This window comes from Lontra canadensis, unplaced genomic scaffold, assembly GCF_010015895.1.
Source record: "Lontra canadensis isolate GAN:19392208 unplaced genomic scaffold, GSC_riverotter_1.0 scaffold10, whole genome shotgun sequence".
NCBI lineage: Eukaryota > Metazoa > Chordata > Mammalia > Carnivora > Mustelidae > Lontra > Lontra canadensis.
Window position 1 is genome coordinate 24,569,437 of NW_022631004.1, and position 16,853 is coordinate 24,586,289.

Consider the following 16,853-nt stretch of genomic DNA (forward strand, 5'->3'; position numbering starts at 1 on the left):
GGCCTGGGTTCTATTTCTAAGGATGTTCCTCTGAGACAGTGGACAAGATGGCCGACTTCCGGCACTTGGGACATCACACAGCACCGGGAATGGGAACAAACCTCACTGTGATGTCTGTGTGACCCCTGACTCTTCCTACAGTTCAATGGAGCGTCAAACTTTTCTATCCTCAATTCTCAAATGATGGCCATATTTCATGAGTTTTAAAATTTTTCATTATACATTTGAAGTATACCCACCAATTTCTCAACTGTTCTATTAACTCTCTCATGTCAGTAAGAATTTGTGGTTTGTGAAGCAAGGATTAAATTTAGAGGCTGGTTATTCACTCCTGATGCTGATTCTACATTCAACTCTCTCACTTCCCAAAGTCTTCCGAGTGATTTACTCAGAAGGCAGCAGGAGGGAGGGAAAGGACAGTCTGCAGGAAGTCAAATGGTCTAGCTATACCCCTCAGGCTTGCCCCTGGTGACCATAGTTCCCTCAGGTGGATACTAATCCTTTTTAAATTAGATAATACAGGGGAAAGAGCTTACCATTGTTCTGGAAGACAGGAGTTAAACCTGTTTATTTTTGCTTACTCAATGGAGCCAAATTGTCAAGAGCTTGAATTTAGTATAACTTTCCTTCTACGCTTTCCAAAGGAAGTTTTCAAAGAGTCGCTAGACTATTTTTGTGTTAACTTTATTTTACATGACAAGAATAAAATTACTACTCTAAATAGCTAGCTGCATAGGCATTAACCTCAGGCCAAGCACAAAGCTTGGTGACTACCAGGTGTTCACCGATTGGATACCCTTTTACATTAACCTTCGAAATAGGTGGTGTCTTATAGACAAGGAACCTGAGCTTCAGAGAAGTTAAATAGCTGGCCCAAAATTTCACAGAAGGAAGCAGAATGGCCAGAATTCAAACCCAGATCCAGATGTTCGAGCCTGTGTTCTTAAACCGACTCCACCTCCTGCCTGTGGAGGAGAAACGCTGCTACCTCAGCTTCCTCCTCCTCCCTCCCCTCCTCTGTTCCTAATTCTCTTGCCCCTGGTCCCTGCAGGCATAGAGACACATCACCTCACTGCAGGTCCCAGCACCACGCTGCCTGCCAGAGCATGGCTTAAGTGCAGGTTCATGGAGGCCTCCAGATTAGGCCTCCTGGTTCACTGAGTAGGAGTAGATCGCTGGACCCACTACTACCACCATTACATAGTCCTACTATGACTCCCACTACTGTTCAACAGCCCTTTCTTCCTCTGCAGTGCCTTGTGTGTTTTTCCATCATGTGGACCTCAAAGAAGGGAAGGTGACTGGCAGAGAAGGAGCTGGATATCCTTGGGTGCACGGGCCACATACTACCAGTACCACATAGCTAGAAAGTAGAAAATCTAGAGCATAAAGAAGACGGGAACATGCATGGATGGTGGGAGACTGTCCACAGCAATGACTAGTGCAACAGGACATTGGACTGCTGATCCAGCTGAGTCTGGCCCACTGCTTTACGAGGTAAGAGGATACTTTCAGGGACTTGTTAACAACCACTAACAATTCCCTAAGGGGAAGGGTCCTGGGGAAGCAGCCAGAGGCCTAACTTTGTGTCTTGGGCAACCTTTGGTTGTATGCAGATTACTTACCATGACAACAATTTTTTTGTTCAAAACCAAAGAGAACAGAATATTGTCAACTGAAGGTGACTGATATTTGCCCTGGCAAATACCACCTTACAGATGTTACAAGGGGCAAGTATGACTCTTCTTGTTTCCCCTTCCAGGGACAACTGAAAAAGATGACACCAACTGCATCTCCGAAGCAGTACTGTGCACAGAATCCTTGCCATGACGTAACTACTCTCCCTGAAAATGAGGCACTACTCTCTTCTGAGAGCAAAAAAGATCTCCCAGATGGTTCCAAAGGAGGGTTCTCTCTAAATCCAAGAGATTCAGAGGGTGAGTGAGGGTCTCCTGGTGCATGTTTTATAGTCTTCAAATGCTATCACAGAGAGAAAGTAAGAATCAACCTTTTCCTTTTTGTCATCACTGTGGATAGCCATGCCGCTCTGGAGGTGGGCGGAAAGGGAATTCTGGAGTCAGGATGCTCACTTCTGTTTTTGTTTTGGCCGGATATAAGAGGTCTCAAAGTTACCAGGACCCAACGGAGACAACTTACAATGATGTCGTGTCTGGTTTTGAAAGTGCTGATGTAATGGCTGTAGTGGTTGTCGTCCATCTGCCGCAGGATGGCAATCATACACGCAACAAAGCTCCCCTGGAAGGACAGAAGAGACACAAAGCCAACAGTCCTGAGGCCCCCAGATGCCAAAACAAGATCTGTGCACGGGGACTTTGGCTGTTGCCACCCAATTACCAAAACAGGGACCCTGCCAACCTGGAAACATTGTGCATTCCAAAGGCTAAAAGGCACACACTTTGCTGTTTCTGCTTAAAATAACCTCCTTCCAGGTTTGAGTTAAGGAATGTGGCGGGCTTTGCTCAGACCTTTAACAGTATGACCTGCAGAATCCTGTAGGTCAGCGGACATGGGCTCTGAGATCTCAGCTAGATCACTGGTTAGAGTACAACGACTTGGGGGACATGGAGTTTCTTGTTGAGACAGAGTTGTAGTCCATGAAGAAATGTCTGAAATAGCACAGATTTAATTTTGGAGGAATGCAAGGAGGAAAAAGAGATCGTAAAACTGAGCACAAAGAGCAGAGAGACAGGGAAATGAATACTCCCACCTACAGCACTTCAATGTCATTCTTCCAATTCCAGAATCCTTCAGTCAGTTCCTGCCAGCATGTTATGCGTGTGTGATTACAGATGGGTTTTGAAGAAAGGGACTGAAGGGCTTGATGATTAGCATCAAATTATATTTTTGAAGTCAGGCATTACATATTCAATGTGCTTTCCCCTTGTCCAATCACATTTGAATCACACACTTGATTTTCTGGCCAAAGGGCAAATATCTAGGGGGAACGCCCTCTTTATTTATATAGTTATTTAAATGAATTGGCATTGAGATGAATATACAGCTATTTGGGGGATGGAAGGAATGACTTCCTAAACACAAAAACAATGAATGAGTACTCTCTGGGGGGCACCTGTGTGGCTCAGTCAGCTGAGCATCTGCCTTTGGCTCAGGTCATGATCTCAGGGTCCTGGGATCGAGTCCCACATCAGGCAGATGTGGGACTTCTCCCTCTCTGTCCCCCCAACCCTCTGCTCTCCCTCTTTTTCTCTCAAATAAATAAAATATTAAAATCTATGTGGCTATTCGTTTATGTGTATCTTATATATTTAAGTTTTAATTAATTTATTCATTTAACATGGGGCTGAAACTCATGACCCTGAGATCAAGAGTCACACACTCTCCTGATTTAGCCAGCCAGGCACCCCATCTTGCATTTATTTTTACTCTCATATTTTGGGGATTTTTCTTTTATGACCCCTAAACAGCTACTGTTGTTATATAGACAGGCCACTGGACATTGTTTGTTTATTCCGAAACTGGTCAGTTTAACTAACTGTTCATTACTTTTGTTAAAATTTTGTTAGGCCTCTTGGGCTTCCTAGAAGTGGTAGTCATTTCACTAAAGATGACAATTATGAAAGTTATCTTCTCCTTTCTCAATATATATAAAATGTCCACGTGTGCGTGTGTTATCATATTAGCAGCAATTGACAGAAAAGTGCTCAACTGTGTTGAGACTAAACACCTTGATTCTCCTTTTCATGACCATCAGGTTGCCTGGTGACTGCATGTGAACTTCTCCTTCCATTAATTTGGAGAAGATGTTACATCCATCACATATATTTTGGCATCTATGGAGACAGGCATAAAGTGTTTTTCCTTTTGTTCAACTGATGTATTTTATTCATAGATCCTCTACGGAAAAAAATTCCTTTCTCTCTCTCTTTTTTAAGTAGGCTCCACGCCCAGTGCAGGGCTTGAACTCACACCCTGACTGAAATCCAGACCTGAGTTAAGATCAAGAGTCAGATGCTTGGGGCACCTGGGTGGCTCAGTGGGTTAAGCCTCTGCCTTCCCAGTCAGGTCATGATCTCAGGGTCCTGGGATCAAACCCTACATTGGGCTCTCTGCTGGGCAGGGAGCCTGCTTCCCCCTCTCTCTCTGCCTGCCTCTCTGCCTACTTGTGATCTCTGTCAAATAAATAAATAAAATCTTAAAAAAAAAAAAAGTCAGATTGCTTAACCTACTGAGCCACCCAGACGCCTCTAACAGGTCCTCTAATTCTTAACTATTCTTGTGTATGAGGATAAGCTATATAAAGACATGTATCTATACTCAATCACTTATTTATTTGCATATTTCTGTGACTGTATCTTTGTTTCATCTGTCTTTCCCTTCTTAGATTTATCTTACTCCTGAGTTCTTCTTTGCTTCTCTCTGCCTCTCCACCACTCCCTGTTATCTCAGACATTAACTGCTCCCATCATCTTATTTTAACAGAAACACAACAGGGATCCAGGTCCTTTCACATTCAAATACCCACCCTTCTCTTCAGAAACACAGCCAACATTCTGGAGTTGGCTGAAGCTTGTAAGATAACGAACAATTTCACTATCAGAAGAAGCTGAACAGGTATATTTAAATTAAGATATGTTAAGTACTACCTGAAAACCAATCTATCATTTCCTAAGTACAGTTCTCAACCTGCCCTTACGTTCTTTAAACACAGGGCAGCAATGGGTTGGCAGTAACAACGAAGGGTACATCTAGTGTCTACACCTTTAGTATGAGATCTGAATCCTTTTGTGTTTTGGATCACCCTGAGTCTTAACCCAGGGGGTGATTCTCTACATTCTTGTTTGGATCAGCTCAGTCACTAGATGTGAATCTTACAAGGCACATCTTGACATTTCTGCCCTGGCCATTGCCTCTGCCAAAAAGGCCCCTCCCTATACCTCCACACTAATCCCTCTTCCTTCTCCAAGTCTTTGTCCAAATTTTCCCTTCTCATGAAAATCATTCTTAATCACCTCATTTAAATTTGTAGTTCTCCCACCCTGACTGCCCTTATCTTGTATCTTCTTCTTTTTTGTTATTGTTATTGATAGTATATAAACTTTGCTAAGGTAGTGATTTCTGTTTTGTTCACTAATCTACCTCCAGTGTCTGGAATAGTGCCTGGCTTACAGTAGTTTCTTAACAACTCTTTGTTGAATAAATGAATGGCTTTCATTGACTGTGGCCATTTGAGGTGGTTCTTTTCCTTCTGTCCTCTAAGATCAAATCATAGCTTTTAACTATCATAAGTAATGATGCAACATGATTTTCCAACAGTTACCTCTGGTTGCAAACATACTTTTTCATCTAATTTGACATTCAGGAGGTGGAGAGATAGAGGCCAGGGCAAACTGAAAAACATGCTAATCCTAAATTCTTCAAACATTTGTGGGTTTTTTGAGCTAAAAGGGCTGGACAGTACCACAGGGCACCCATCTACAAGCACAGAAGTGGAAATCCAACGTGGGGGGGGAGATGGAACTGATCAGAATTCCTCTCTTGGTAACTAGAGTGCATAGTTGGAAAATATTACCTGGTAAGCTGCCTGGGGTGGGGCTGGCTGCCATGCACGGCCTAGGCAGAAAGCTGACTGCCAGGGACCCCAACCTCAATTCACCCCCTGATGGTCTTGCAACCTCACACAGGTTTCCTAACCTCTCTCTGCAAGTTTCCTGAGTTGAAAAATGCAGCCAAAGAAAGAACTGCCTCCTGGGATCTGTGTGAGGCTTCGATGACCTGTAAAGCCCTGGGGCTGCCTAGGTGGCTCAACCGGTTAAGTGTCTGCCTTAGGCTCAGGTCATGATCCCAGGGTCCTGGGAATCCCTGCTCAGCAGGGATCCTGCTTCTCCCTCTCCCCTACTTGTGCTCCCACACGTGGTCTCTCTCTCTCTCTCTCTCTAGCACACACAGGCACTCTTTCTCAAATAAATAAAATCTATTTTTAAAAAAAGGAAGAAATATAAGTGCTTAAAATAATTTCTGGCAGATTAAAAAAAAAACAAAACAAAAACAAACCCAAACCAGCTACTGACTACTACTATTATCATCACTACAGCTAGGAGCTCTAATATTTTTCCCATTATCGTTCTAACTGGGGTAGATCCAGACTGAGCATGCACACCACATAGTGAGAATTAGAACGCAATTACTTGAGATAACAGAGGAAGGACTAAATGCAGCCACCACAACCCATCATCATCTTCTGCTCACAAAGGCTCATGTTGTTCTTAAATGAAATAGTCAACAAATATTAAAAGAGCATGTGGTCGAATGGGTACCAACTTAGCCTACCTGGGGGCGCCCACACGTCTCAGGCTCTGCTGGAACATATTACAACAGGCTTGTCTAATCTTTAGTAGGAGAAAGGTTCCTCAAGAATGGATCTGCATATTTTGTGTGTACAGGGTCCCCGATAACTCTCCCCCCTCAACCTCTCCCACCACCCTGTGGGAGCACTTCCCCTCAAGAGAAAAATCAGCATTAGAATCAAGATCTGCAGGTGGTTAGAGCCAAGGTCACTCGTCAGGGAGGGCTGGAAAGTTCTAGAGCCCGCTCATGGCCCCTGGCAGCTGTGATACACAGCACACAGACACCGACAGTGAACTGGGGGGCCTGTGGGAATGGTCTAGAGGACTCCCAATGGGCAGGTGGGACACTGAGAAGCCGTGGTGGCCGCGGGGTCCCCTGACGCAATACTCACAATATGGGGAGACTGTCGGCTCATCCCAATCACGGTCCGGTTGATCCTTCTCAGCAGCCGCTCCATTATCAGCTGGATGTGCATCGCAGTGGGGCCCTATGAGGGAAACATGGGAACTGACCCACTTCTTCTGACTCAGCTTCACTTTTCCTCAAAACACCTTGGACAGGTGAATTTTCTCCTTAAGCCTCATTCAGGCTCTTCCCTGAAAAGCAATCTCTTGTCCAAAAAGGGGAAAAGAAGTTCACAGATGAACACATGCTGTTACTTAGGAATCGGTTAAAATGATTAGGGTTAGCATATAAAAACAGAGCGTGGGCATGTCGGGGAGAACGCCTCCCTAGTAACCCAGACCATCCGTGTTCACTGCAAGTTCACTGTGGCCACCAATTCAACGGAGTTCCGGGAGGACCCCCCTGGCATGAGAAGTCAGTCCTGACGCTGAGCACATGCGGTGGCCCAGGAGAAACAGGCATGTGCACGGGAAGGAAAAGGCAAAAATTCAACGTTCTTGCCACCTTCTGTGTAGGAGGAAAAAAAAAAACAAAAAAAAACCCACAAGAAATTCAAATCAAGGAGATTGCTATTGATTGAATGTTTGTGTTCAAAGTCATAGGCTGGGGGCACCCAACTGGCTCAGTCAGCTGATGTGACTCTTGATCTTGGGGTTCTGAGTTTAAGCCCTACACGGGGCCCAGAGATTAATTTTTGAAAACCCACAAAAGTCATATGCTGGTCCTTTAACTTCTTGTGTGATGGTATTTAGAGATGGATTTTGGGGAGCCAATTAGGTCATGAAGGCGGGGCCCTGGTCTTATAGGGTTAGCGTCCTTATAATATAAGGAGAGACACCAGAGAGCTGGCTTTTTCCTTCTCCACACACAGACTAAGGAAAAGCCATGTGAGGACAGAGAGCCAGCAACCATCTTCAGGCCAGGAGGGGAGCCCTCCCCAGGAACCCGACCACACGGGCACCCTGACTTTGGACTTGCAGCTGCCAGAACCGTGGGAAATAAATACCTGTTGTTTAAGCTGCCCAGTCTGGGGTGTTTTGTTTTGGCAGCCCAAGGAGACTAACACAGGATTTAATATTTTGACTCTGTCATGTGTCACTCTGAGCAATTATTTAACTTTGTTGAGGCTCCGTTTCCATAGCTGGAAAAAAAAGGTTCCCTTACAGGAATTAGCTGGGCTGGTGTACACAATAAATAGTGCCTCACAAATATGTATTCTTCTTTGTTTTGTTTTAAGACTTTATTTATTTGAGAGAAAGAGAGAGAGAGAGAGAGCACAGAGGGAGATGGAGAGGCAGAAGCAGGCTCCCCGCCAAGCAGGAAGCCCGAAGTGGGGCTCGATCCTGGGACCCCGGGATCATGACCTGAGCTGAAGGCAGAGGCTTAACTGACTGAGCCACTCAGGCACCCCACAAATACATATTCTTTATTTCTCCTTCTCTCCTGCTTGTGATTTGATGTTATACTCATTTGGCCCCAAGCTAGCAATAGTCAACCTTGTCTTTCGAAGCTTTTATCCATTCTGGCTTCATGATAGATATTTTGAAACTCCTGGGTAATGGTTCAAATAACTAAATCACTGCTATATATAATATCATTATAATATCAAGTATTGTTAGCTTCCCTGTCATGCCTCCCTTCTTTCCTTCTTCATTTTTATTATACATTCACTTGCTTTCCATTTCTTTGAGGGAACATGATCCATAGACCTTGTCTCTCTGTTGAAGCATTTTACCCTCATTCCGTAGTGAGACCACACCCCAAACCCGGCTAGGTGAGTGAGTCCCGCCTGCTGGGATGGAGGGAGGAAACGGAATCAGATGCTCTCGGAGCCCTTCAAAGATTCACCTCACCCGGAGAGCTGGGGCTTGAAGGACAATGAGCAGAACACAGGATCCTCCTAGAAGGGCAGCTCCATGATGGCAGGTGCTTCACTCTCCTGTTCAGTGCTGCACTCAGACCTATCTCAGCGCCCGGAGCGTGGGCGCTGTTCAAGATGTGTCTGTGAACTGAACCACAGCTCAGGATACCGAACGAGAAGGACCTTAAGCCGGATGTAAGGAGAGCACAAACGGAAGTGGCAGAGTGGGGGACTCCAGGCAGGCCTGGACCAGGAGCGACCTCAGGCAGGGACCTTCGGCAGCTGGACTTTGAAGAATGTGGGCAGTGTGGAGACACAGCTTTGGGAAAAGAGGAATCCTGGGCTATTGAAAAAAGGCATAGGAATCCATGTCAGTAATCAGAGCCTGGAATTATAACTGAGGAAATGGGGGGGATAGGGGAAGACATACAGGATTGGTTTATACATTTAAGAATGCTTATGGTGGGGGATAAAGCCGTATCATTACCATCACCAAAAATTTATCCAATTTACTAATTTTACAGAAGCTCCAAGATCAATAATCTTGAATGCTTCTGCTCATTACAGGGAACGTTATTAGGAAGACAAAAAAAAAAGCTTCCTCAAGCCAATTAAATCTTTCAGCATAAAATGTAAATACATTCAAGTCATTTCCAAAGGGTCCTTCTGCATGTATGAAGGTGGGCAAAGATATTATATTAAAATTTTTATATTAAATATAAATCCTTAAATTTAATTAAATTTTACATTTATAATAGATTTACTTTTAATATAAATATAACTCTATTAAAGTAAATCTATTTATATTATATAATAAATACATTTACATTAAATATAAATGTTATGCTAAATTTATAGTCAACAGATTTAAATATATAAATTTATATAAATGTATAATCATATACTTTATATACAATTTATATAAATTGTATATAAATTATATAAATTTATATATTTTACTTATATATAAATATATATTTAATAACATATAATTACATATTTATAAATATAATAAACTAATGTAATTTTACATTAAATTTATACAAATATAAATATATTTATAACTTAAATATTATTTGTTATACTATATATTTTATTATTTTAATGTCATATATAGCAATATATATTATTTAAATATAAATATAAATTGAATATAACAAATTTATATTAAAAATTTGTATTAAAATACATTATATTAAAAACAAAACATGGGGCACCTGGGTGGCTTGGTCGGGTAAGTGACTGCTTTTCCTTTGCCCTCTGTTCCTACACCCCACTCGTGCTCTCTCTCTCAGATAAATAAAGTCTTTAAAAAACAAAACAAGAGAGTTCCGGAGGACGGGAATGAAGATGGCGGCCTCGCAGTCTCCGGCCCGGAGGAGCCGAGAGCCCGGGGCCCCACTCCTCAGTGCGCCCTCAGAGAACAGCGCCCAATTGCTCCCGTCACCCTGCCTCCGGCCGCGCTCCGAGCTGACCGAGCCTGCGACGGTTCAAAGTCTGGAGTTAAGACTCTGCCCCACAATGCCAAGGGTCACTATAACTATGCCAGTTTCCTGAAGGACCAGTGTCGGAACCAGAAAGCGATCCACCCCTGCAGAACCGCCCTCAGGATTTTCATGCTGCAAACTAGACCAGAGAAGATAGAATCTCGTGGCATAAGGAGAGGGAAAGAGACAAATGGTGGATGCAGATGAAGAACCATCTTAGGGCTATGATTTATTTTTATGTGCATACATTTTGTGTGTCTATCCTTCTTCATAATGCTCACTTTACTGATGCCCTGATCCAGAGACATTTATATAACTCCCCTGTGTACAAACCAAGAATTCCCACCATCTCGTGCAAATAGAAGGCCCCATATGGACAGATGGTCAGCAATCCCAGCAGGCCAGAAACTCAGCACCTTATGAGAACTTTCTACCAAAAGAACTTGCAACTAACTGTTTAAGCCATAAAAGGTTGTAATTGTTCAATAATGCTAGCTTTGTTTATTTCTAAACCTTATATTACTTAGGTTGTATTTATACTACTGTGTGTCAGATCTACCTTCTGCATACCTCCAAAATTTTATAAGACTTTAAATTGCCTTTTTGTCTTTTCTTTTCTTTTTATTTTTTTACAAAATAAAAGTTGGCCATAATGAAATGATTGAGACAGCCATACCCATTCAAAAGAGAAAGTAAAGGAAGATTTCAGTGTTTTTAAAAAAAAAACAAAACAAGGTAGCGTCAGAGTGGAAGAGACCCAAGAGGCCACCCAGAACAATCCCTCCATGCTAAGTAAGGGGAACTCAGGCGTCTACAGATTTGCCTAAGGATAAAGAGCTACACATGCTAATACTGGCACCAGAAAATGGCCCAATTCCCATGTTTTAGATTAACCCTGGATCATATACACACATTGGAGCCTTGACTAAACCGAAGACCCTGGTACACTGTTGCCAACTCAAGCTTGGAGCTTCATTTTAGTACTTTGATTACGGAGTCATAAGAGTTACTTTTTAAAAATATTCTTATCATCATGAGATGATTGGTTACATTTATTTATCTGTTGTAAAATCCTTGGTTAGGAATCAAATCCCCAGTCATAAAGTTCCTTGGGGAAACTTATTATATTTTATTTGGTTTCTAGAAACACACTTAAGAAAAAGAAGAGGAAGGGGAACATGACCTATAATTAATAAATACCCAATAAATAACACAAATTCTAAGGTGGGCTGCAGGGGCTCAGGGAAAGGGTGGGGGTAGGTGGAAAAGGCAATGGCGTTCTCCGGTACCTCCGCAGCTGAGGAGTGAATTGGCAGAAATGCAGACATGCCTGTGTGAAGAGGAGGCAGGCCGTGGCCAAACCGGGGTGGGCCTTGAAAGGTGAGCTAAGAATTTAGCTATGGGAAAAGGGACAGAGTGCTCTTCAACTCCTTTAGCAGAACTGAGCCTAAACATACTGGTAAGAGAATGGCTTAGGCAAAGCCAAGAGTGTCTTCCTTGCTCTGTGGGAACACTGGTGCCAGGCAGACATTGTGGAGGGCAGTAGGTATGGTTTGTGCACAACTGAACACATTCTGCCAACTTTTCCAGCCTCCTGAGAGTGGTCCTGCCTAGGCTATGGGCTGTGTTATCTCTAGAACAAGGTAAATCCAGGCAGATGAAGCCCCAGGGTTTTGAAGAGGATGGGAGGTAAGGGAGAAGATGAGAGATGAGAAAACACATCATTTCCACCAGGCTCCAAAAGGAAGGATTGGTGTCAGAGAGAGTATAAAAATGAAAGCATCTCAGAAGCTCAGGCACATCTACAACAGTCCTCTCAGTACCAGTGGTAAAAGAGGGCCAAGGTTTCTGCATAAAAAATCTAAACAGGCCTCTGATTCTTCAAAGCGCCCTCAGGGATCTCCACCGTGGATGAGCCGGGAAAAGCAGCCGCCGCAAGTGCCAGCAGCCCGCGGACCTCTCCTAGACCTAGATTTGCAGAGCAGACTCTGGCAAGCAGAAGCCTCTCTGATCACCTCAAAACCAGCCCCAGGACCCAGGTTCTAAACCGCTGGGGCCAAGCCCTGAGACAAGGAAGGCCCTGAAGTCATTCTTGCCCGAGGCAGAGGGACCCGTCTGCACTGTGGTCTGCATGGGGTGACGATTCAACTCACCACATCCTTCCTGTCCAGTACTTCCAGGATGTTGCTCAGAAGCTGCGAGCTGGCCTCATGGTCGGGCTTGCTGGAGTTGTCATCTAACTGGCCGCTGAGCTGGTCTATCAGCAGCGGCAGCAGCACATCTCTGCACTCTGGGGGAGAAAGAGCACCCAGCTCACCAGCTGCAGCACCCAACCCCCCGCACCGGCCCCCAGATGCCCTGCTTCTGCCTGCAACTCTCTCTCTGCCTGATACCACAGCTGACCTCTGAGCTCCACCCAGTGGGAGCACAGCAGCCTAGACATGGAACTTCAGCCCTGTAATTTGATTTTAAAAACTCAGAAAATTACACCCATCACAGGCACATAAACAAAAAGGTTTCAAGTATTCAACAATGTCTTTAGCTAAAAAAAAAAAATAAAAAAGCCAACTTGACAGCCAGAGGCAAAGTCCTACAAAAGGAATAAATTAAGCAAGTCACACTTGTAAAAAATGTTTGAAAGCTTCCACCAAATGGAGAGATTGGACTCTAAAATTTGTATGAATACCAAGTGAGCCTTCCTAGGACATTGTGATGTGTTTCAAGGACATCCTGATGTTTTGGCAGGCATATGAGCTTCATAAAATAAGGGCTTATCTTTCTATGATGTCTTCCTTCTGGGATCCTCGATATTATAAGACATTATTACGATGAGGCCAGATGTTCTGGACGCTAACGGAAATGACTGTTAACAGCGAGAATACTTCCTCTAATTGGAACACACAGTGCCTGCTAGCTTTTGTGCTCAAACAGCCCATTTTTATCATCTTCCGTATCCTTTCTGCATGCTTAGAGGCAGATATATCATAGCGTATGAAGATGTCTAGTAATATTAGGTTTTCTACTTAAGAGCATTCACTAGCTTTGTACACACCTCCAACAGTGTCCTTGTAACAGTTGGAATTTCTAAGCAAAAATTCACAGGGTCAGAAAATTTCAGAGCCAAAAGAGGCTACTGATGTGATCCAGTTCAAATCCTCCCTTCCGTGGAAATGGAGGCTAAGACTTACAGAAGGTTCCTGGTGTGTCCAAAGTTACATAACCAGCCCGGAGCAAGGCCAGGAGGCCTGGCACCAACAACCTGCTCACCTTTCCCTATTTCTGAGGAGTCCTGGTGCCTGGTGACCTTCCAGGCAATACACACCACATGGGGTCACCCTCTGGAAGCCCCTCACCCTCTGGTAGCCCCAAAACAACTTCCCAGAGCAGCCCCTCTCTGGCAAGTCTTGGGTTTATTGGGGAAAGACCAGCTATCAGACCTCTTTCCCATATCAGCTTGGGGACAAGAGTACAGTGATTTAGACGTGGTGGCTGTATGCTTGCCCCTAGTCACAAAACAAAGAGCATTTCATCCATGTTAGAGTTTTCTCTCTTCCACGCCCTCTGGCTCCCCCACAAAGCCCCGAGGCCCCTCTAAAACCTGTGACTTAGAGCGTTTGCCAATTTCTGTGGTGTAAATACAACCACTGTGGCCCATTTTCAGTGCTTCATGTGACATGACCGAGCATGGAAGTTAAGAAGAGATACACACATCGGCTCTCCTGAGCCGGGGAGGGGGGGCAGGGAGGAGGGGAGGATAGCACAACCCTGCACAGCTGCTCCTTGGCTTTTCAGGTTATGCAACAAATACAGGTCGAAGAAGACACATTTGTTGAAAAGAACCATCTTTCCTGTTTGCCTGCTGGGGTGTGCCATTTGGAGGACAAAGTTCTCTAATTACTGAAAGACTGGATTGTCCTCATTGGAAAAAAAAAAAAAAAAGTCTCGGATCCTCTTGGAAATATTAAACTGACTCTGTCTGCTCCTTAAAACCGGTTTCTCGGGAGATCCTGGAGTCCCAACCAGCTACTGGCAAGGTCATTATTGACATTTTTTAAAAAAGCAAGCAAGTGCTAGCTGGAGAAGCTGCCAAGACTGGAATTTCGGCAAGCGGTAGTTTTTGTTGAGGACGTACCTGACTGCCGGAAAAGACTGCTCTCCACTATCTTGGTCATGCAGTTCAGTTTCTGGCGAACTAACTGGTTGTCAGGGATGCTCTGGATGAACTTGCAGAAGAGCACGCTGCAAGAGAGATCCCAGTAGTTAGTTATTTTCCTTCTGTCCCACTGAAGGGACTATTACACAGCTCCCGTCGACTCCGAGATCCGGGCATGGAGTGTTTTCCCTGGAAATCTCCCCCAGGCGGCCTGAGCGTCTGCCCCTCGGAGGTGAAGACTGTGCTCCACACGGGCTGTAGCTCTCAGCCTCAGAGCTGCCTGTCTGAACTTGCGAAGCACCGGCACGTCCATCCCGGCTGTACAGACCTGCCTGAACGCTCCTCCCCTGCAGGACCCTCTCCCAGCTAACTCCACCCGCTGTCGCTCACCGCCTCTGTATGGCCCGGGGGCTTGCCTAGAGGGCTGGAAGCAGATCGTTATGTATGTTCTTCTAGAGTTAATTTCCCATCTGCGCATCGATTCTCCAGAGAAAAGGGCAAACCTCACTCAGGGGCAGGCTTTGTGTCTCCTTTTATATTTTCTGCAGAAACGGAGCCCCAGAAGGGGTTCCGTTAATACGGGTTGGAAGACTAATAGAATGTGCAGCAGCCCAGGCCCCAGGCAGGGGCAGCTTCTTTGTAAAAGTCCACGAACTCGCTTTGCTATTTACCTGAGCTCCACGGGATCAAACACAAGTTTGACGTCGTTAATGATGCTGGGAAGGTACTTCAGAGCTGCCCCCTGTCAGAAAAATACAGAAAGGCAAATTCAGTTGCCAGGCAGGAAGAGCAAAGAATGTGTTACTTAATCCCAGGAAGAAAAGGCTTGCATCCACGTAGGGAACTGGACACAGACGCTCTCGCACTAGAGAGGAGAGCTCAGTGTTGCTAAAGGTGATGCCTAGAATGTTTTCCTGAAAGGTCAGATGGCACGGCTTTTCTTTTTCTTCATTACCAACAGGTACTGTTTGTTTGGAATTCGTCTTTCTATCTAAGGAGGTCGTTAAGATCCTGACATCTCCCTCACAAGGTGGCCATCAAGAACAAAGAATAAATAATGAAGTACAGATCTGAATCCTTAGAGATGGCATATTTTCCATGAAAAAACTGGTAATGATGAACATGAGGGAGACTTTGGGCTTCTGGGAAGAATGGGGGAACTTAGGATAAAAACCCGTTGCCTGTGACACGGATCGACTGGCTGAATTCACAGACATCATAGGATGTCTTAAAGGATAGTTTGTCTGGGGCAAATTGCCATTTGAGAATACAAAAGGACATAAAAGTTAAAACACGGGTTTCTCCCTTTGCTTTCAGTAAGTCATACTAAAATTCACAGGCCTTCCACGAATATGATTCACTTTGCTTCTCTCCCACCGCGTCCAGTTCTATGTTATCACAGAACACGCTCAGAGACAGCAAGAAAAGGGACGCCCGCGCTGATACCCTGCTGACCTTTATCTTGACGGCTTCCTCCAAGGGCCTGTCCATGAGCATATTGAAAGCGAGAAATAGCTGGCGGATTGAATTATTAAATTCATCTCCGTCTTCACTTTGGCCGTAAAATCTTAACAGGAGAAAGAGAAACAGTGGTCAGGTTTTCCACCTTTAAAAAGAAATTTCTGAGACGATCCATCACTTGAGCAATGCTGGAGGCCAGTGCCTCCCTGGTCACCACTTGAGACTGCGTGAAGGGAAGGTCAAAGGGTGCACCAAGGAGACGCCCAGTAGTAGGCTGAGAAGATATTACCACCTGGACAAGAGCACGTAGGAACCCGTGCTACAGTCCCACCACAGAGCTCTCCACTTGGTCTGCTATGGTCAGCCAGTTGGGAAGAACTCCCTGGAAGCTGAATGAGGCTGTCCCTCCTAACGGTGTACAGGCATTTCCGGCAAAGGGGGAGCAGCAGGAAGCTGCTCTGCCTAAAGGATCAGATGTGAGCCCCGTGCGCATGCCCAGACTCCTCAGCTCATTAGCAGAACACCTGATACGCAGGGGACTCCCCCAGCACACGTTCCCAACCCATACTCTTGCCGCAGCCTAGCCTCCAGTGTCACTCCTGCCCTCCTCCCCCATTCTCCTCTTCTCTTCTTACTGGACCTACAGTGTTCTGAACCCAACACGGTCTGCAAGTTCCGGAATGCCATTCTCTCCACTGAAGTGGCCCGCTGGGTGCTGACCTGCTCTACGACAGGGCCTCGTAGCACAGGAGAACACCTCCCCTTCGCTGATTCCTGCTGGTTTTGATTAAGGTATTCTTGTTTGTCTTCAGGATCTGTCCAGCCGCTGAAAGTTGGTTCTTTCTCATAAGTAGAAATCAGAGGTCTTGGGCACATTTCTCAGAAACACAGAAGTCCCAAATTGTAGTCCAAGTGCATTTACACTGGGTGGCAATGGTACCACCAACTGGTCAAGAGTAGGGATCTTCCGGCATCAGGATTTTTACTTGGGTAAAATCCAAACATCTTAGGATGACCTGCCAGGTCCTACCTCTCCTGTCACTCTGCTGCTGCTCCCCACTCCCCACTCCCTCACTGTTATTCCCCATGCTCCCAAAGCACTGGCTTCTCCTAATTCCTCACACAGGCTCTACAGAGCCTCCCACACACCCTCACTCCT

At 44.9% G+C, this 16,853-nt stretch overlaps 1 protein-coding gene across 3 annotated transcripts in view; it reads right to left on the reverse strand.

Moving 5' to 3' along the window:
* Positions 1-16,853, reverse strand: part of DOCK5 (dedicator of cytokinesis 5) — a 213,840-nt gene that overhangs the window by 56,161 nt on the left and 140,826 nt on the right. For 2 of the 3 annotated variants that reach the window (XR_004382447.1, XR_004382446.1), the window contains exons 23-28: positions 15,689-15,800; positions 14,905-14,975; positions 14,213-14,319; positions 12,234-12,370; positions 6,719-6,814; positions 2,158-2,256 (exon numbers count right to left, since the gene is read on the reverse strand). Coding sequence is in view for 1 of the 3 variants with exons in the window: in XM_032855782.1 (XP_032711673.1) it covers positions 2,091-2,256; positions 6,719-6,814; positions 12,234-12,370; positions 14,213-14,319; positions 14,905-14,975; positions 15,689-15,800 (689 nt within the window). In the remaining 2 variants the exon portion in view is untranslated. Of the gene's footprint in view, positions 1-2,090; positions 2,257-6,718; positions 6,815-12,233; positions 12,371-14,212; positions 14,320-14,904; positions 14,976-15,688; positions 15,801-16,853 lie in introns of all 3 variants that reach the window. The other variant, XM_032855782.1, reaches the window with a different exon arrangement.